Source organism: Drosophila simulans, chromosome 3R, assembly GCF_016746395.2.
Source record: "Drosophila simulans strain w501 chromosome 3R, Prin_Dsim_3.1, whole genome shotgun sequence".
Lineage (NCBI taxonomy): Eukaryota > Metazoa > Arthropoda > Insecta > Diptera > Drosophilidae > Drosophila > Drosophila simulans.
In genome coordinates, this window is record NC_052523.2 from 20,270,802 (window position 1) to 20,290,297 (window position 19,496).

The 19,496-nt window shown below is 47.6% G+C and overlaps 7 protein-coding genes across 22 annotated transcripts; 4 read left to right on the forward strand and 3 right to left on the reverse strand.

Annotated features, from left to right (window-relative positions):
* The first annotated feature begins 231 nt into the window (after nucleotides 1-231).
* On the forward strand, nucleotides 232-4,402 carry LOC6729329 (spastin). 2 transcript variants are annotated; one of them, XM_002104610.4, is made up of 6 exons: nucleotides 233-1,288; nucleotides 1,631-1,801; nucleotides 1,946-2,131; nucleotides 2,339-2,505; nucleotides 2,592-2,844; nucleotides 2,904-4,402. In XM_002104610.4, exons 1-6 carry the CDS (start codon nucleotides 535-537, stop codon nucleotides 3,647-3,649), a joined length of 2,277 nt encoding a protein of 758 aa, XP_002104646.2. In that variant the 5' UTR covers nucleotides 233-534; the 3' UTR covers nucleotides 3,650-4,402. The 2 variants fall into 2 exon arrangements, with proteins under 2 accessions (XP_016035966.1, XP_002104646.2); XM_016177361.3 differs by lacking the exon at nucleotides 1,946-2,131 and having other exon boundaries at nucleotides 232-1,288.
* Nucleotides 4,403-5,073: 671 nt separating this feature from the next.
* LOC27208018 (nucleolysin TIAR) lies at nucleotides 5,074-10,290 on the reverse strand. 14 transcript variants are annotated; one of them, XM_039295595.2, is made up of 5 exons: nucleotides 10,154-10,290; nucleotides 7,464-8,520; nucleotides 6,385-7,293; nucleotides 6,223-6,316; nucleotides 5,074-6,171 (listed from the first exon to the last, which is right to left on the reverse strand). In XM_039295595.2, the coding sequence occupies exons 2-5, from the start codon at nucleotides 7,689-7,691 to the stop codon at nucleotides 5,990-5,992; spliced, it is 1,413 nt and encodes a 470-aa protein (XP_039151529.1). In that variant the 5' UTR covers nucleotides 7,692-8,520; nucleotides 10,154-10,290; the 3' UTR covers nucleotides 5,074-5,989. The 14 variants fall into 14 exon arrangements, with proteins under 14 accessions (XP_039151529.1, XP_039151535.1, XP_016035968.1 ...); XM_039295601.2 differs by lacking the exon at nucleotides 10,154-10,290 and adding an exon at nucleotides 10,002-10,091 and having other exon boundaries at nucleotides 5,074-6,153; XM_016183640.3 differs by lacking the exon at nucleotides 10,154-10,290 and adding an exon at nucleotides 10,002-10,091.
* A 43-nt stretch (nucleotides 10,291-10,333) lies between these two features.
* Nucleotides 10,334-11,216, forward strand: LOC6729330 (replication stress response regulator SDE2). Its single transcript, XM_016177362.2, has 2 exons — nucleotides 10,334-10,468; nucleotides 10,525-11,216. The coding sequence occupies exons 1-2, from the start codon at nucleotides 10,373-10,375 to the stop codon at nucleotides 11,128-11,130; spliced, it is 702 nt and encodes a 233-aa protein (XP_016035974.1). The 5' UTR covers nucleotides 10,334-10,372; the 3' UTR covers nucleotides 11,131-11,216.
* A 9-nt stretch (nucleotides 11,217-11,225) lies between these two features.
* On the reverse strand, nucleotides 11,226-12,714 carry LOC6729331 (beclin-1-like protein). Its single transcript, XM_002104612.4, has 3 exons — nucleotides 12,576-12,714; nucleotides 11,475-12,522; nucleotides 11,226-11,420 (listed from the first exon to the last, which is right to left on the reverse strand). Exons 1-3 carry the CDS (start codon nucleotides 12,688-12,690, stop codon nucleotides 11,315-11,317), a joined length of 1,269 nt encoding a protein of 422 aa, XP_002104648.1. The 5' UTR covers nucleotides 12,691-12,714; the 3' UTR covers nucleotides 11,226-11,314.
* A 181-nt stretch (nucleotides 12,715-12,895) lies between these two features.
* Nucleotides 12,896-15,635, forward strand: LOC6729333 (phosphatidylserine decarboxylase proenzyme, mitochondrial). Of its 2 annotated transcripts, none has more exons than XM_016177364.2 (2): nucleotides 12,896-13,034; nucleotides 13,719-15,635. In XM_016177364.2, the coding sequence occupies exon 2, from the start codon at nucleotides 14,078-14,080 to the stop codon at nucleotides 15,419-15,421; it is 1,344 nt and encodes a 447-aa protein (XP_016035976.1). In that variant the 5' UTR covers nucleotides 12,896-13,034; nucleotides 13,719-14,077; the 3' UTR covers nucleotides 15,422-15,635. The 2 variants fall into 2 exon arrangements, with proteins under 2 accessions (XP_016035976.1, XP_016035975.1); XM_016177363.2 differs by having other exon boundaries at nucleotides 13,729-15,635.
* Nucleotides 15,636-16,422: 787 nt separating this feature from the next.
* Nucleotides 16,423-17,174, forward strand: LOC6729334 (rhodanese domain-containing protein CG4456). The gene has a single exon (XM_002104615.4). The coding sequence runs from the start codon at nucleotides 16,556-16,558 to the stop codon at nucleotides 17,015-17,017; it is 462 nt and encodes a 153-aa protein (XP_002104651.1). The 5' UTR covers nucleotides 16,423-16,555; the 3' UTR covers nucleotides 17,018-17,174.
* Nucleotides 17,136-19,375, reverse strand: LOC6729335 (heat shock protein 68). Its single transcript, XM_016174824.3, has one exon. The coding sequence runs from the start codon at nucleotides 19,159-19,161 to the stop codon at nucleotides 17,251-17,253; it is 1,911 nt and encodes a 636-aa protein (XP_016035977.1). The 5' UTR covers nucleotides 19,162-19,375; the 3' UTR covers nucleotides 17,136-17,250.
* Between the last annotated feature and the right edge of the window lie 121 nt (nucleotides 19,376-19,496).

The window sequence follows — 19,496 nt, forward strand, 5'->3', positions numbered from 1 at the left end:
CAACCGTTAAGAATGTTGCAAAGGACACGAAATGTTTTCAGTTAAAAATATTCGTATAAAGAAAAAGGAAATGATAAACAAGACAATAAATCAAACTAACCTTCAGTTATAAATGTCTCCATACTGCACTTCAGTGAAAATCTCCCAAATTATATTTCATCCGTTACATTCCACCATTTAAACTTTGAAATTGGCTATTAGTCAGACTTCCTAACTTTGCCCGCTAGTTTTGGTAATCGATAGTTGGGCAGCACTGACTGGGACTCCAGAGCTTAGCTTCAATTTTCAACGTCGTGAGAGTTGTAAGTGCGGAAGAAAATCAGTACTCTCGGATATCAGCAAAATGAGCACTAGCTCGAACGACGTACAACAATAATATTCGAGATTTGTTTGTTTTTTTGTGCGGCATCGATACCAACGCGTGCCACGGCCAACGGATTTGGCTAACAAGGATAACTTCCCCGTGCAACTTTCACGGGGTTAAGGCAAGGAGAGCGGAGTGCTGGACGCGCAGACAGCGCGGAATCGATATCGATGGTACGCACTAAAAACCAGTCGTCCTCCTCCAGCGCCAGCAGCAGCAGCACCAAGTCACCAATAAAGTCCAGCAGCGGGGCAGGATCATCCGGCGGAGGAGTCGGTGGTCGCCAATCCACGCACCGCTCGTCGAGCGCCTCAAACGTTGCTGCCGTTGTTGCCGGCGGTTCATCTGCCGCCGGTGGAGGCTCCTCATCGAATCGCCGTAGTCCGGGCAGCTCACCCGACGGCGACGACGACACCACCACCACAGATGACCTGACCCCCACAACGTGCTCCCCACGCAGCGGCCACCACCATTCGTACGGCGGCTACTCGTCCTCCGTTCACAAACAGAACCTCTACGTCGTCTCGTTCCCCATAATCTTTCTCTTCAACGTTCTGCGCTCGCTGATTTATCAGCTGTTTTGTATTTTTCGCTACCTATACGGTGCGAGCACAAAGGTGATTTACCGCCCGCACCGACGCGACTGTAATATTGAAATCGTGGTGCAGAATTCCTCCAAGGAGCAGCAGCAGTCGTTGAACCATCCTTCGGAGCTGAACCGTGAAGGCGACGGACAGGAGCAGCAGTTATCCAATCAGCCCCAGCGTTTCAGGCCCATTCAACCCTTGGAGATGGCCGCCAATCGTCCGGGAGGAGGGTATTCACCTGGTCCCGGCGATCCCTTGCTGGCCAAGCAAAAGCATCACCATCGACGCGCCTTCGAGTACATCTCCAAGGCGCTCAAAATTGATGAGGAGAACGAAGGTGAGTGATGGCGACGGGGGTGGCAGCTCCAGTTCGAGTTCGAGTGCTCGAATGCTCAATGAGTCATCGCCCGCTAGCCGCTTTTGTTGTCTGTCGAGTGTGAGAATCAATAAGGCAAAACGCGCGCACAATGGATGCCCCAAATGTCAGCCGGAGGAGGGTTGTCTGCCTTGATGGACTTTCATTGAGTGGAAGTCCTCCAAACATGTGATTTTTAAATTCTAATGCTATATAAGCGTACGTTCGTGGACAAATTATTTATAAAATTCCTTGAATATACTGGATATAACTCCTTTTCATGTTATAAAATAAGCATAAAATAATGTTATCCTATTTTTCCAGGTCATAAAGAGCTGGCAATTGAGCTCTACCGAAAGGGTATAAAGGAGCTGGAGGATGGCATAGCTGTCGATTGCTGGAGTGGACGTGGTGATGTGTGGGATCGGGCTCAGCGCCTGCACGACAAGATGCAGACAAACCTTTCGATGGCGCGGGATCGTCTCCATTTTCTAGGTAAGTGACCGGTCATATTTTCTATACCCCTAAAACATAGTTTTTGTTTACCTCATTTTTTGTTTATTTCATTTTGCACGTTTTCCCCTGCTTTTTTGTTGTCCCTCCGTTTTGTCCATATGCACGTGTTCATCCGGTGAGCAGCTCTGCGTGAGCAGGATTTGCAAATGCAGCGCCTCTCCTTAAAGGAGAAGCAGAAAGAAGAGGCGCGAAGCAAGCCGCAGAAGACCAGGGAGCCCATGCTGGCGGGAATGACCAACGAACCCATGAAGCTAAGGGTGCGCAGCAGTGGCTATGGGCCCAAGGCCACCACCAGTGCCCAACCCACTGGTAAGTTCATCACCAGCTAACGCGCACCCAACAAGATCCTCGCACGCCAGCGCAAAGCCACCAAAAGCAGATCGATCAGTCAATCCCTATCACCTCACTTGGCACTTGATTTTCTTATAATTTTTATTTCGATTGGCCAAATTGTAAACTTGTAAAAGACTATATTCTTCCGCATTATCCATTTCTGATGTGCTAATTCTTTCACAGCATCTGGCCGCAAACTGACAATTGGATCCAAACGACCCGTCAACTTGGCCGTGGCCAACAAATCACAAACGCTGCCTCGCAACCTTGGCTCCAAAACATCTGTGAGCGCAGTCCAAAGGCAACCAGCCAAGACAGCTGCAACGCCTCCCGCCGTTCGTCGCCAATTTGTGAGTATCTGATAAGTAGACTAAATTTGTTTATGCACATTTGGCAAATACTCAGAAATTAAAATACTAATTAAACTATATTACAGTCTTCGGGGCGTAATACGCCGCCACAGCGTTCCCGGACTCCCATAAACAACAACGGACCCAGTGGCAGTGGCGCCAGCACTCCGGTGGTTAGTGTAAAGGGAGTGGAACAGAAGCTGGTGCAACTTATACTCGACGAGATCGTCGAGGGTGGGGCCAAAGTGGAGTGGACTGACATTGCCGGTCAGGATGTGGCCAAGCAGGCTCTACAGGAAATGGTCATTCTACCCTCCGTCCGACCGGAACTCTTTACGGGTGAGTTGGTTATTCTGTGACCAGAACCGTCACCATAACCAATTCTCCTTCCTTTTTAGGGCTTCGTGCACCGGCCAAGGGTCTATTGCTGTTTGGTCCTCCCGGAAATGGCAAGACACTGCTGGCCCGCGCCGTGGCTACTGAATGTAGTGCTACCTTCTTGAACATTTCGGCTGCCTCGCTGACCAGCAAGTACGTGGGGGATGGCGAGAAACTGGTGAGGGCTCTCTTCGCCGTGGCCCGTCACATGCAGCCCTCCATTATTTTCATCGACGAGGTGGACTCGTTGCTTTCAGAGCGAAGCAGCAGCGAGCATGAAGCATCGCGTCGCCTGAAGACCGAGTTTCTGGTGGAGTTCGATGGGCTGCCTGGAAATCCAGACGGAGATAGGATCGTGGTGCTGGCCGCCACCAATCGACCGCAGGAACTGGACGAGGCAGCCCTCCGTCGGTTCACAAAGCGCGTTTACGTCTCACTGCCCGACGAGCAGACCCGCGAGCTGCTCCTCAATCGACTGCTGCAGAAGCAAGGCAGTCCGTTGGATACCGAGGCGTTGCGTCGCCTGGCAAAGATAACAGATGGATACTCGGGCTCCGACTTAACGGCACTGGCCAAGGACGCCGCATTGGAGCCCATTCGAGAGTTGAATGTGGAGCAAGTGAAGTGTCTGGACATCAGTGCAATGCGTGCGATCACAGAGCAGGACTTTCACAGTTCGCTCAAGCGCATCAGGCGCTCGGTAGCACCGCAGAGCCTTAACTCATACGAGAAGTGGTCGCAAGATTATGGCGACATCACCATCTAGTCTGTTCTAGCCAGTGATCCTGCCCTCCTTCATCAATCCAATTTGGAGCAGCTGTGATGTGAGTCTCAGAGCGCAACCCTTTGTCGTTGCACTAGTTTTGATTATGTGACCCATATTTTTCGCCCTTAAGGTTCTATTCAATCAGTAGACTTTTCGTTTCACAAACATTGTTACATTTGTATTTACCTGTGAGTTATTCAATATGATTTGTTTCCCAGCTACTTCTTGTGTTTTAGCCTAAGAATATTGTATTGTTTCCTCGTTTCACCACCATGTCCATGTGGTGCAACATTTGCCATGCAGCTCCACTATCGTTATACTCATTTAACATGATATATATTTCTAAGATCTGTACTTTTCAATGGAGTTGCTAGAATAGTAGGTTTGCCCTATCATCGTTTATGATAGTAATTCAAGGCCACATTGCTTTATAAACTATTTTTTTGAAACATTCCGTAGTGATTTTTTGTAAGACAGGCGGCCCAAGGAGTTCACAACTACTTCCATTGTATCCTTGAACTATAGAGCATATTTTTGTTGTACATTGAGTGCCCATCCACAAGCTATATGTAATCTAGAAGTAAGCGTAGACCTAAGACCGATGATATACTTATACACAAAGATACATTTACCAGCGCAGAATCGTATTTAAGTTTTAATAGTTATCACTGTCCGTATGGTTAGTCTAGTTTAGTTCCTTTGTTTCAATCTATGTACCTACAGCCATAAATACAATCGTCTCCGATTCACCTATATTATTAGTAACACACCCAAAAATGTTGTACCTAGCAGGTGCGTATGGATCTGGTGTTATCAGATCGATCTGATACATCTACACCCGAGCACATGCCCGTCGCTTATCGCGACACATTGAACCAGCTTCAACGCAGCTCGCCCACCCGGAATTTGAGTTCTTTGACTAGTTACTAAACACAGATACAAAAAAAAACTACATGCATATAAAACTATATATATAAAGAAATCTATAGAATACGCTAAATAAAATCGATTTCAAGAAACATCACAATTGCATCCTTAATCATCAACAGTCATCGAAAATGCTATGCTATTGGAAACCATTGGTAGTGTATTGAGAATTGAGCAAGTGCTGACATCACCAGGTGCATTTAAATTAAGAGAAAGTAAGCAGAAGAATTAAGCATTCATGAAAACTAGTTTCGCAGAAAAACTGCGTTTCACTAGAGAATATTAAAGCTATAAAATTCATTCATGTATGTATGTTTTACCTTAAGCTAAGTTTTTTAGCACGGTTAATTACCCTTTAAATATATTTTAGACTCAAGCTGAAACCACCAGATTTGTAGCAGTAGTAACCCCACTTCTATCATCAATGATATAAATTAAATTTTGAAAGCATAATTAAACATCTGAATTCTTTATCTCTATATAAAAAACAGCGTCCGTTCGTTTTCTCACTTGTTTTATATATTTTTTTGCTTCTTTATTTTACATTTTACATATTTATATCGCATTTCGTTTTCCACATTGGAAATATACAATATGTATGCTCGAATTTACATTCTCTTAGTGACTAAATTTGTTTTTCCTCTTGTTTTGCATTCGGCTTGCTTGCTTGTGGCTATCCTTTCATCCCACCGACTCTACCCTCTTTCCGTCTTCAGTTTTCGTTGACACATGATCCACATAGTTACAATTACAATTTGCTTTGTCACGTTTTTGTTTCGATTGTTTTCTTTTTGTTTTAACTCTGTCGCGCGTAATTAGCATTTCCTCTGTTCAGTTTTTGTTTGTTTGTTTTTGTTGAATTTCTCATTCGGTTTATTTTATTTCCGTTTCGTTTATACGCCTATATCTGCTTAAATTAGAAATCATTAAATTATTTTAACACGTACTTAGATTGGATTAGATTGTTACAGCTACCCGCCCATCGCCCGGAGCTTTTCAATTGATGTTCTTTCAGTTGTCGCCGGCGTGGATCACTTGAAGTTGAGCTCCACGCACCGCCTTAACCTTCGACTTTGGGGGTCTATACCACCCCCGATTCCGCTTCCGCTTCCGCTTCCTTCCACCGCAGTCAGCCGCAACCGTAGCCACAACTTCAAACTGGACACTCGCGCATCCTTAATAATCTCCAGATACATTGCCACCGTCAATGTGGCTGCTGCCGCTGGTCAACGGCATGGCCAGGAGCGGCTCCGACTTTGTTACTACTCGGTATTGTACGTAACCTAAACGTGCGTAATGCGCTTGCAACTGCTGCAGGTGCGGAAGCTGATGCAGCAGAGGTGGTTGTGGCTGCGGCTGGGGGCGACTTCCCGGATGCTGCAAACGGCGTCGAAGCTGGCGTCACATCTCAGCTCATTGGGTCTGGTATTGTGGCATCGCAGCACTGTACATCATTTGGGGGGCAAGTGATCCGTTCGCTGCAGCGGCCGCGGATGCTGCGGCAGCCGTCACACCGGGCACCACAGTTCCGGGCACGCCCCATGCTACATTCGGCGGCACCATGCGGTATCCAGCCGCTGAAAATTGTATGCAAGCTGTTTAAGCCAAGGTCACGATTATTCAGCAGCAGAGAAAAGTAAACTTACGGACTCCTCCCGCTTGCTGAGCACTGGTAGGGTAGGCGTAGGGATAGTAGCCCTGCTGCATGTATTGCGTCTGCATCTGGGTTGTGGGATAAGCCTGCAGAAAAGCACCGAAGTTAGGGTCAATCTTTAGGTCACTGCGCATTTAAAGAATACAACACTTACCGCAGGGGGATACCAGTAGCCCATCTGCTGGTACGCGTATGGATACTGCGCTGCAATCTGCTGGGGTGTCATCATTTGGCCGGGTATCGCCGCCCCTGTTGCGGCGGCGATCTGTTGCTGCGTCATCATCTGTCCGGGCATACCCGCTCCAGCGGCAACCGCAGCATTGGCTGCCGCAACGGCGGCAACATTGGCTGAGGCTGCTGCCGCGGCAGCTGCGGCATTGAGGTTATTGGCCGAGTTATCGCCTCCGTTCTCTTTGCCCCAGAAGCACTTGACCAGGTTGCCATGTACCTCGCTGTTGTGCGTGTGCTCGATGGCGTGGGCGGCTGCCTCCTTGGTAACAAATTTTATGAACGAGAAGCCCTTGTCCTTGAAGACCCGCACGTCCTGGATGGGACCAAACTGGACGAAGTGCTTGTGCATCAGGTCGTCACTGATGACGTTCGGCGGAAATCCGCCACAGTATACGGTGGTGTTGGTGGGGCTCGACTGGTTGTACACTTCCTCGAAGGTGTGGCGTTGACTTCCCTTTACACCGGACCCATTGCCCGGTCCGCCACCCATTCCGCCTCCCTGGCCTCCGCCCTTGGAGGGCTCGCGAGGCGGTGGCAGCTTGCGCGTGGACCAGTTGGTGCGTATCGACCGCGAGCCAATCCACTGGCCGTTCATCGCCTGGATGGCGTTCTCTGCCTCCGCCTTTTTCACAAACGACACGAAGGCGTAACCCTTTGACTTCATGGTGTGAGGGTCGCGCACAATGCGGCAGTTGGAGATCTCGCCGAATGGGGCGAAAGCCTCGCGCAGTGTCTCTGTCTCGATCTCGGGACTGAGGTCGCCCACGAATATGTGGTGGTGCGAACTGATGTCTGTCTTCGGCTGATTGCCGGGACTGGTGGCCCAGTTGACCTGCGAAGAGCATTCGTTTAATAGGTAATAATCAATTAAGTTCTACCTAATTAAAAATAACATGAGGGCTTGGTCGTGGGGAATATGTGTGGCAAGAGTGTAGTTTCAAAAAAAATAAATAAAAATGACCGCTGGCCATATGATAACTAAAGAGAAGCTAATCAGCTTACCTTGATTTCCTTTTCGAGAAATAGGCGTTTATTCATGGCGGTCAGGGCTGTTGAGGCTGCCTGGTAGTTGGAATATTCGATGAAGGCATATGGATCGTTGCCCGGTTCCCGAATGATTTTGCAGCTTTTGACGGGGCCCATGGTGCTGAAGAGGGCAATTAGCAGGTCCTCGGACACGGAGCTGTCCAGGTTGCCCACGTACAGGGTCTTCGGCTGCGACTCGTCCATGGCTGTCGGATGTCACGGGACTGTTGCTTTTTTTTTGATCGGGTTATACACTAGGCTACAGCGACAATCTACTGACTCTACACTAGGACCGGAATTGCAACTACTGCACCTGGCCGCATTAATCGGAAGGGGATGTATAAAAAATTTGCAGATTTAGTTCCTAGCTACGTACAAAATCTAAATAAGTGTCTGCTAATTAAACAGGTGTATTTGCGGCAATCTAAATGGTGCTCGCTGCTAACAGAAAACTCTAAGAGAGATTTGAATACTTTGATTTTCTACTACTTTCGACTTACTCTCGACTTGGCTTGATTTTTTTGGATTATATAAACTATATATTCTCAATCTAGGTAGGTTGATCTATTTGCTTAACGCTGAGGTTCGTCGTTTATTGCTTTATTTCGTTCCTAATCTGGCGCCTAATTGAAAATTTCGTTAAACATCTATATGTATACGTATAAATATATCTGTCCTAACTAAACGCTAATGGAGTGTTTTGGAATATACGATTAGTCGCCTAATATATATGTCTATAATCGGTTGACTTCCTTTCTTGGGGGCCTGGGATTTGGATTTGGGGTTTCTTGGTGTACACCAGTTGGTATTTCAGAATTGCTCGATCCTACGATGATCCGGATGTGGTTGTTGTGATTATAAATAGTTGTCCGTTCCAATATACAGGATTGTATAAATGTACATATGAATACTTGGTTGCGACTACTTATTCTTGCTCTTGTACAAAAATTAGTTAGCTATGTTAAACAGCGTGAAAGTTCGCAGGCTGAGTGTACTTTTTGGGTTTCGAAGCTGACCCCTGGAATCGCTGCTGCTGTAAAAGAGAGAGGTAAATTTGGGTTAGCTTTGGGCTGATAACCGGAAGAGTGGGACAAGGTCTAATGGCACATGATCGGTGGGCCTTAAAACAGGCGCAAATGATATGGATATATAAATCGACTACCCCGCCCCTCCCCTTTTCACATGAGGGGAACAAAGAAGGCGGCAAAGCAGTGCAGGGACACGCACACACAGACGCACGCTCACACACACTGGCGCACACGAAAAAGACGGGGAGAGTGAGTGAGCTATCTTCAAAGCGAGAGAGAGGCGGGTGGGAAAGGGCAGGGGAAAGAGACTGCCTGCCTTTATAACAAAGCAAATGGCCAACAATTGACAATAGCCATTCATTCGCAACGAATTTGCGGGCCTTGCAAAATGATTTAGTTTATAATTAATATATTTCTGTATTCACATTATCCAAATTCTTTTTGGGCCACTCACGCACAGCACACAGAAACGCACACTCAGGCACGCCAGCGAAAAGAGGGCAAAAGGAGAACGACAAAAATCGACTAGAAGATGAATGACCGTCGATAACAAAATGAGGAGAAAGAAAAACAGGGAAAAGGAAGAGAAAGATGTGGGAAATTTGCGAAACCGGCGGGCGGGTGACACACACGGTTGCATTAGATTCGTGTTCTTCTTCTTCACACTTTGCGAAATCAAATTTTAATTTGCATAGAACTAAACTTGATTTTGATTATTTCTGCGGCGGCGGCGCTAGAAAATGTCAGTCAAAGTCACAGAACTGAAGAGACGGCGAAAAGGGAATGGCGGGGTGGTTTTGGTTGCTCATTTGCTGCTTATTTTCTTCGTCTCTTTTTCGCACACACACACTGACACATTAGCACCAACACGCACACACACACACGCACAGAGAGGCGTCTTGCGCTGGTCTTTTTGTTTGCGTTTTGCTCACATGAGTCTCCACTTTTCATTTGCTTTTGCTTTTTTTCGCTTTTGGCTATTGAGTGTATTTAAACTAATGCCAATATACCAATACCAAGGCGATTTGAATGCGGGACTTTTCATTTGCCTTTTCAGCTTGCCGCTATATGTACGTATATGTATGTATCTTGTTCGCTTTTGTGCTGCCATCTTTTAATGCCGCTCCCCCGCCTCCTACAACCGCCACGCCTCCGCCCCGACCCCGCTGCCTACCAGCGGTGCCGAAAACTGGGCTTAACAATTACCGTCCCCGTCGCCGCCACCGCACTATAGTGCATTCGCTTAATGTCCATTGTTCAGACTCGAATTTCGCTGCCAAAATCCGCACTCTCTTCTTTTTTCTTTAATGCGCTCTCTGTGACGTGGCTGCGTTTGTAAATTTACCGCATTTTACTTGCTCTGCACTCTGTTCGTACACTTCATTTGACGGTCAAGTTTAGCCGCTACCGGTTTGTATTAATTTTGCGAAACTTTCAATGTTTTAGGGGCTGCAAATTTACGTTGAACGCGTCGCTAAAATTTTACCTTCGTCGTCTAAAATGCGAACTAATTAATGAGATTTTGTGTGCGAGAGCCAGGGCTGCCAACTTGCTGAGAAATAAAAACGCAATGGCGGCAAGATGGGAAATGCAATGAAGAGTATGGATTTGACAAGATTTTCCTATAAAATTACTTACCTAGGCTTATTTAATGGGATTTCAGCGATAATATGTCCAGGATCACACATTAATTCGCGAGTTTAAGTCATTTTGAGCAACGTTATCGAAAAGGGGGCAACCCTAGGGCAGCCGATAACGCTTGCATCACCGCTTTCTCTTTCTAACGCACGCACCGCTGGCGCAAATGCAGCACAAAGCAGACTAAAAATAACAATCGTTATCGAAAAGGTCGTCGAAATGGGCATAAATATTTTTATAAACAGTAAATATATAATTTCTTGTGGGGATCACATTAAATATGATGAGCTGTACAGTCGGATTGCGGAGAAAATAGTGAGTACGTTATGTATAAGTTTCATAGGATTTTGCAATGTGGCTTTTTTTTACAGAACCTGCAGCCAGAGGAATACTACTTAGTCAGCAATGGCAAGCGCTTGGAGGGAGAACTTTCATCTGGAGATGTTCACTGCGTTCTCCGCCAACTCGGTGGCAAAGGAGGATTCGGTTCCATGCTTCGAGCCATTGGTGCCCAAATTGAAAAGACAACCAATCGCGAGGCTTGCCGCGATCTAAGTGGTCGTCGTTTGCGGGATATCAACGAGGAGAAGCGGGTGCGCGCCTGGCTGGAGAAGCAGGGCGAACGGGAACGGGAGGCCGAGGAGCGTAAAAAGCGAAAGATCGAGAAACTGCTGGCCGTGCCCAAGCACGACTTTAAGGACGATAAGTACGACGAAGCCAGGGCTAATCTGACCGAAAAGGTAAACGACGCCTTCGAGGAGGGACTCAAGCAGGCCGAGGAGAACAAGGAGAAAGGCGTCGAGGAAGCAACTTCCAGTGGCACAAAGAGGAAATCCCCCGCCGTAGACAAGACCAAGGCAAAAAAGAAGAAAAAGGGCACACTATGGATAGGCGATGACATCTCTGGATCCGACTCTGACTCTGACGGCAGCGAGGAGGAGGAGCCAAGAACACAGAAAAAAGCCATACAAAACTAGATAAATAACTTTCGAATTAAGTATGTAACTAAGACGTTCTTATCTCTTAATTTACCTGAAATTAAAGCAGCCCGTAAAAATATAAATACTTCTCATTTAAAATTTGAAAGATTTAGATTTAATACTATGGGGATAATTAAGAAATTTATAAATATACATTTTAAAGACTAAAGAGAAAGAAAAATCACGGTGACACAAACTGTGAAGAAACCCAGGCCAATCCCCATTTCAGGTTGGTCAGCATGAACTTCAGTGCCTTGGTCCACTGCTCCTCCGAGTTAAACTGGATTCTGTAAGGAAACCATCATTATTATAGGAAAAATCTTTGCTATATCTAAACCTACTTAATAGAATAGGAATTTCCCGTGGAGGGATCGATGATCTTGCCCTTCTCCATCTTGTAGGGCAGCAGGAACTCGGTGTCGCGCTTCTCGACCTCCTTCTGGAACTGGGTGAGGCAGTCGAGAAAAGCTACCATGGCAGCATCAAACTTGGTGTCCCAGAAAAACTTAAATCCGCCGCTGCCATAAAGTGGGAGCTCTCGGTTCTCGCCGAGCACCTCAACATACGAATGATTTCCAAAGGGTACCACGCGATACCGCTCGAAGGTGAGCCCTATCTTACGAGCAAGTGCAGAGAGCAGAAGCACCGTCTGGCCCCAAGCGGCGTTGATCTCTGACCAGTCCACGGATACAGAGGGCAATCGACCCAGCCTAAAGTTGTTAATGGTACCGAAATGCCCGGCATGCCAGATGTGAAAGGTGATGTTGAATATGTTGGTGTCGCGCAGTTTGTCCAGCTGCTGTTTCGAGTAGGCAATTTGACTCTCCAGACTTCGTTTGTCATCCTCGGTGAGCATTAGCTCACGCCTGTGCTTGGTGTATTCGCGCCAGTAGCTTTCCTCCTGCTCGTGCAGCTCCTCTCGCTCCTGTTCCTCCTCGGCAATGGCATCATTTAGCGATTGTTCCTCCTTTTTGAGCTCTTTTAGCTCCGACAGAAGCTGTTGCTCGCTGCGCTTTAGTTCGTCAAGCTCCTTGTCCAGGGCCTCAACGTTGGGTGCTACACGCTGTTGCTCCAGTTCGTCCAAATAAGCCTTGTACACATCCCACTCGTCCTCAGCGATGCGGAGTTCCCTGTCCATGATCTCCAGCATGGAGTCGGCACACTCTTCGCACAGCGGATGGTCAATCTCAGAGTTGGAGGAGAGGCAGTCAAACAGCTCCGCTTTCAGCTTAAAAGCAGCACTCATTTTCTTGTTGTCCCTGCCATCAGAAACCAGCATGAATCCAGTGCCATTTATGGAGTCCGTAAGCCTGTAGGGCGGTACAAAGTGATCGAAGCTGCTGGCGTCCTGCGGGTCCAATGTATTACCACTGTCTCCGTAGATGGGCACTGAAGAAGTGAATTATTAGATGGATTTCCAGAGTGTATCACCCATCACCTACATGATAACTCCGCCATTGCGTGCACGCTAATCTTCTCCAGCTGCTCGTCCAGGACGATGGGCTGCAGGCATCGCTGACAGGCGAAGGACACCGCCTGCTTTTCCGCCTCGCTCATTGTCGTTGCTGTTTGTTGTCCTTCGATTTTTGCATACAATTAAATCTTTCACCGAGTGTAAAAACACAAATAATCCATCAGCTGTTGGCAAATTCTACCAGAGTTGCCACCCCATCCGAAAAAGAGTGTGGAAAAATGGCGCAGTTAATCGGACAGTAAATTGTCAACCAACAACAACCTGGGACAGTAAAAAAGAAAGAAATAACAAAAAACCAGTTTTAAACAAAAACATTGCCTAATTGTGTCCACCGGAGAGGCTTAAGCGTGCCGCGGAGCTGCAGGCCTTGACCACAATTCTCGCTGATAAGAGAGAACTCGAGGGGTTTGGCTTTTGGTTTGTTTTGGTAAGCGACAGAACATTAGACGGAGTGCCGTCGCCAGTGCTGCCAAACTAGCTATTTTAGCTATAGAAAACATTTCATAGTAGAAAAGAGCAAGAACCTACATACAATTTTTAAAAATAATAGTTTTTAGTTAGCGAACGGGCTATAAGACAACCCTGATATCCAAGGACTTATTAAATTTTTTGTCGACTCCATTTTAAACTCACTTTAGCGTAAAACATACCTTTAACAAAAATGAGAGCACAATGTGCCAAAAAGCTATTTACGTCAGTTTTAATAAGATTAGGTAAATTATGCGAAGGAAGTACTTTAAAAAAATTTGAAATGACGTACTTAGCACCCCACATATAGACAAAGTATTAAAGGTTAAGGACATTGACCTTTGCAATCTTTGTATTGTAGTTAAGCCACAAACATTGATAAGCAAAGAAATTGCAAGAGTGGAGTAAAATCATAATCAAAACAAAAAATAGAGAAACTGATAAAGATTTGCACTTAAAGCTGACATATGTAATTGCTAAGGAAAATTTTGTTTTTGAAAAGTTTCCGTTATCAAGCTCGAAATTTCTAGCAATGGGGCAGCCCGAAATTGGTCGCTTTAAATCTAGCTTTCAAAAGCTGGCAGCACTGTCGGTGGTCACATTGTAGCCTCTTCGCATTTGACGACCCATGGAAAACTTTCAGTCTCTTGCAGGCGGCTCAGCGATACGGAAGCAACAATTGAAGCGTCCAGAACTTCTCCTCCCACGAGCATTTAAATTCTGACACAAGAGTGCCTACTGAACCAAAATCCTCTCACCGAATGCTAGTGTTTTGATTTGCAACTGTTCCTAGGTTCCGGCTGAATCTCTAGATTTGCGGATCTACGCAGCTCAGTCACTCAGAAGCCAACCGAATTTATCGCGCCAGATTAAACAAACAGAAACAAAAAACAGAAGCCGCGACCAGTTCCACATCGTGCCATTTTTATCTGGGCATATAGGCAGACGTGATTACGTGATTAGTGCGGCGGGGGCTGCCGTTTATCAATAGAGAGAGCAACAATGGTTTCCTACTTCGTACCTCGTGGCCGCTTCCTGCTGAAGGCCGGCAATCTCAGACAGGTGGTGCAGCAGCAGCATCAGCCGGCCCAGCTACAGCTGCAGACCATTAAAGGACCGCAGCCGCAGGCTCAGAATGCCAGTCTGCCGGTGGCCCGTCACTTGCGCCAGTTCTCCTCGAATCCAGCCTCCAAGGAGGCACCATTACACCACCGGCGCCCGCAACATAAACAACAACCGAATCCTAGTCAGGAGTTAGCTCAGATTCGGCGCAATATACTCTCACGGTGGACGGGCTTCCTGTTGCGTTGGGCTCCCATGGGCATCTGTGTGTTTGGCGCCATCGAGTGGCAGTTGCAGAAGAATCGCTGCGAAAGGGAAGGAAAACCTCGGACAGCGTCCGAGCTCCAGTCGCGCATTTACTGCTCCCTGCCACTGCGCATAATCAGCCGATGCTGGGGCTGGCTGGCCGCTTGCTACTTGCCTCCCAGTCTGCGTCCCTACGTCTACGGATGGTATTCCAACACGTTTGATGTCAATTTGAGCGAGGCCATGTATCCGGAGTATGAGCACTACAATAGTCTGGCTGAGTTTTTTACCAGGCCACTTAAGGAGGGCGTTCGTGTCATCGATCAGCAGGCTCCACTGGTCTCCCCCGCCGACGGTAAGGTTCTACATTTTGGCAGCGCCTCGGACTCGTTAATAGAGCAGGTCAAGGGTGTTAGCTACAGCATCGAGGACTTCCTTGGCCCACTGGAGACTGTGGAGCAGGCCAATTCCGGTGCCTCCTATGCTCAGGCCCTCAAAAAGAAGAGCGATGGTTCTACGGAGTTGTACCAGTGCGTGATATATCTGGCTCCCGGAGATTACCACCGATTCCACTCTCCTACCGCTTGGAAGCCCACCATTCGTCGTCACTTCTCCGGCGAACTGCTGTCCGTGAGCCCCAAAGTTGCCGGCTGGCTGCCTGGTCTGTTTTGCCTCAACGAACGTGTGCTGTACATGGGCCAGTGGAAGCACGGATTCTTCTCCTACACCGCCGTGGGTGCCACTAACGTGGGATCCGTCGAAATCTACATGGATGCCGATCTGAAGACGAACCGTTGGACTGGATTCAATGTCGGCAAGCATCCGCCTAGCACCTACGAGTACGATGAACTGGTCTTGAACAAGGAACTAACAGAAGCGCCCAAGGAGTTCGGCAAGGGGGATCTGGTGGGCCAGTTCAACATGGGCAGCACCATAGTCCTGCTCTTCGAGGCGCCAAAGAACTTCAAATTTGATATTATCGCCGGTCAGAAGATCCGCGTTGGCGAGTCCCTTGGCCACATCGTCGGCTCCAAATGAAAATAGGAGCCACAATTATGTACCGAATCAGTGCAAAGTCCTGTCCCCCATCTGCTCACATCACTTGTTGTATTAGCATTAGACGCTCGTGTCCTAGGCAAATGTATTTTGTGAACATCCTGCGAAGCTAACTCTGTGTATTGTTGCCATTTCAGTAGTTTTAAGCTATATTTTATACAATAAACGTCGAAATATATTTGAGAACAACAACAAACCATCCATCAATTAACTCATTCAGGCACGCGCTTCTGAAGTAGAACACCGATTGTTGAGGTGGGGCGTTATCAGGGAACGCTTTGATAAGAGATACCAGGCTGAAACGCAGTCGTTGAACCCCTCGTTGCTGAGGATTCAGAAAGATTCAGAAGTCTATGTCTGTGGCCAGCTTATCGGGCCAAATAACGCTCCGGGGTTCCACACTCACCTCCTTTGCGGAGTCCACGCTATCAGTGAACCTGAAAATGAAGCAAAACCCATTCTGGCTAGACAAGCGCGTGCCGCTGCCGACGACAAGATGACCAGTCGTCTATGCCTTGCGCCACCCAGTGTTTACTTCAGCGCAGAATCCGGGATCGCAATCCATTCCGTTTAATTGATTCAATCAAGCCCGGACGCCGGGAATCTTGTTCGTTGAACTTATCAGGCGGTGACGGGTGATTTGGTTCCTGGCCTTGACACACACACACTCCACGAAGTCCGTGAGTGTTAATTATTCGCCATGGCAACCGATTTGATTGCGAATCGAGCATCTGCGTCGGCGGCTTAAGGGCAATCAATAAGGGCATTTTGAATTTGGCGCCAGCAGTGCTGTAAATGTTTAAAGAAAAGTATTGGTCGTGGTATTGCAACTCTTCAAAGCTATTCTTTGTGAAAAAACACATAAGAAACTTGTTTAATTTTGGCATATTATATATATACTTATCATATATATACTTATCAATAAATTTGTTCGGCTTATTTTTAAAAGTTCGCGCCAATTCGATAAGTGGACCTTCACTTAAATTCACCTCATTGTGCAATCGAGGTGAACTGTGTTAAACAGCTGACAGCCGGCATTCATTTGTTGTTCTCTGTGATTTTACGTAATATTGGTATTTATTCTGAATATAATTGTTTATAAAGCACATTAAAACGATGATGCGACACTGTATGATGGCCTTGAGGGTCGCTAGATCCCAGATCGCGCTCAGCACTGCCAGGAATACTCAGAGCAATCTTCTCCAGCGTTTCTACAGCCAGGCTCCTCAAATTGGAATCGTGGACTACGACGTGGTCAAGAAACTGCCCAGCGAACCACAGAAACTGCTCATCGATGTCCGGGAGCCGGAGGAGCTGAAGGAAACCGGACAAATCCCCGCCAGCATCAACATTCCTCTGGGCGTGGTTAGTCAGGAATTGGCGGCCAGTGAGCAGCTTTTTAAATCCAAATATGGCCGTGAAAAACCGAAGCCAGAAACGGAGATTATATTTCACTGCAAGATTGGCAAAAGGAGCCTTAAGGCTGCAGAAGCTGCCGCCGCATTGGGATTCAAGAATGTAAAGAACTACCAGGGATCTTGGCTGGATTGGGCCGAACGCGAAGGCCTGCCCAAGTAAATAACATTGCTATGCGAACATTGATATTATCCATCTGGTTAATCCATTATTTTGGAACAATTCCCCAGTTCCCCCAAACAACCCGATTACTCATTTTTAAAAATAAACAAATTTTATGTGCTTTGGCAAGTCATATATAATATTTATTAATACTTAATAGCATTTTGGAACTATATTTTTAGATATTTGAGTATTTTTGGTTATGAGATCAACATAGGAGGACTTCGTTTGAATTAGTCCACCTCCTCGACGGTGGGACCCTTGTAACCGCCTGCTTGCTGTCCAAAGTTTGGAGCCTGCTGGCCATCTCCACCACCTCCCTGGTGCATCTTGGTCATGATGGGGCTGCAGAACTGTTCCATTTCCTTCAGTTTGTACTCGTACTCATCCTTCTCGGCGGTGGTGTTGCTGTCCAACCACTTTATCGTCTCGCTGCAACGCTCCAGAATACTGTTCTTGTCGGCTGCACTGATGCGATCGCCACCATTTTCGGCCGCCTCCTTTACAGCAAACACATAGGTCTCCAGTTGATTGCGGGCGGTGATCCGTTGGCGATGGCGCTCGTCCTCCTCGGCGTACTTCTCCGCCTCACTGAGCATGCGGTCGATGTCCGCCTGCGAAAGACGACCCTTGTCGTTCTTGATGGTAATGTTCTTGGCGTTGCCAGTGCCCTGCTCCTTGGCGGTCACATTTAGGATACCGTTTGCGTCCAAATCAAAAGTGACGTCGATCTTGGGCACTCCACGGGGTGCGGGCGGAATGCCAGTGAGGTTGAATGTGCCCAATACATTGTTGTCCTTAGTCAGAGCCCTCTCGCCCTCAAACACTTGAATAGTCACCGCCGGCTGGTTGTCGGCGTAGGTGGTGAAGGTCTTGGACTGCTTGCACGGAATGCGGCTGTTGCGCTCAATCAGCTTGGTCATCACCCCGCCGGCGGTTTCTATGCCCAACGAGAGTGGGGCAACATCGACCAGTAGAACGTCCTTGATCTCGCTGCTCTCGTCGCCCGACAGAATGGCTGCCTGGATGGCTGCTCCGTAGGCCACCGCCTCGTCCGGATTGATTGACAAGTTCAGGGTCTTTCCGCCGAAGAAGTTCTGCAGCAGGTTCTGAACCTTGGGAATACGAGTAGAGCCTCCAACCAAGACTATGTCGTGGATCTGGCTCTTGTCCATTTTGGCGTCTTTGAGTGCCTTCTCAACTGGCTCCAGTGTGTTGCGGAAGAGGTCACCGCAAAGTTCCTCGAATCTGGCGCGGCTCACCTTCGAGTAGAAGTCGTGTCCCTCGTACAGGGCGTCAATCTCCAAAGAAGCCTCCGTGCTGGAGGAAAGGGTGCGCTTTGCGCGCTCGGCTGCAGTGCGAAGGCGACGCAGTGCGCGTGGGTTGGAGCGCAGATCCTTTTTGTACTTGCGCTTAAATTCCTCGGCAAAGTGGTTAACCAAGCGGTTGTCAAAGTCCTCGCCACCCAGATGGGTGTCTCCCGCAGTGGAGCGCACCTCAAACAGGGATCCCTCGTCAATGGTCAAGATGGAGACGTCAAAAGTACCACCGCCCAGGTCGAAAATAAGCACATTGCGCTCTCCCTTCAGATTCTTGTCCAGGCCGTAGGCCAGAGCCGCCGCTGTTGGCTCGTTGATGATGCGAAGCACATTAATGCCAGCGATGGCACCGGCATCCTTTGTTGCCTGGCGCTGGGAGTCGTTGAAGTAGGCCGGCACAGTGATGACAGCGTCCTTCACTGTGGTGCCCAGGTAGGCTTCTGCAGTTTCCTTCATTTTGGTGAGTACCATCGAGCTAATCTCCTCGGGAGAGAAACACTTATCCGCGCCCTTGAACTCAACGCTTATCTTTGGCTTGCCGTTATCGTTGATCACTTTGAACGGCCAGTGTTTTATGTCGTCCTGGATCTTGGAATCGTCAAAACGACGCCCAATCAGACGCTTGGCATCGAACACAGAGTTCCTGGGGTTCATGGCCACCTGGTTCTTGGCGGCATCTCCGATAAGGCGTTCCGAGTCGGTGAAGGCCACGTACGATGGAGTGGTACGGTTACCCTGGTCGTTGGCAATGATCTCCACTTTTCCGTGTTGGAAGACTCCAACGCAGGAGTAAGTGGTGCCCAAATCGATTCCAATAGCTGGCATTTTGGCTATTTCTTTTGATTTGTGGTTTAAACTTGTATGAGTTTTCTTGTGGATAGTTTTCACTTAATTGTATGTTTCTTTGTGTTTTGCTTTTATATTTTTTCACTTGGTAAAGAAATTTCAGTTTTCAACTGTCACTCTGAACTGTTTTTTTTTTTTATTTTTCGTTTGCTGAAGTGTTTTCACTTTGGCTGTTTGATTTCAAATGAAGCGACTGGGAAATTTGCGCCGCTATTTATACTCAATCGCCGGGAGGGGAAAATTCGAGATTTCCCTGCGAGAAAGGGCCAGAACATTCGAGTCAGTTCGTGTGTGTGCGAGCGAGTCAACTAGTG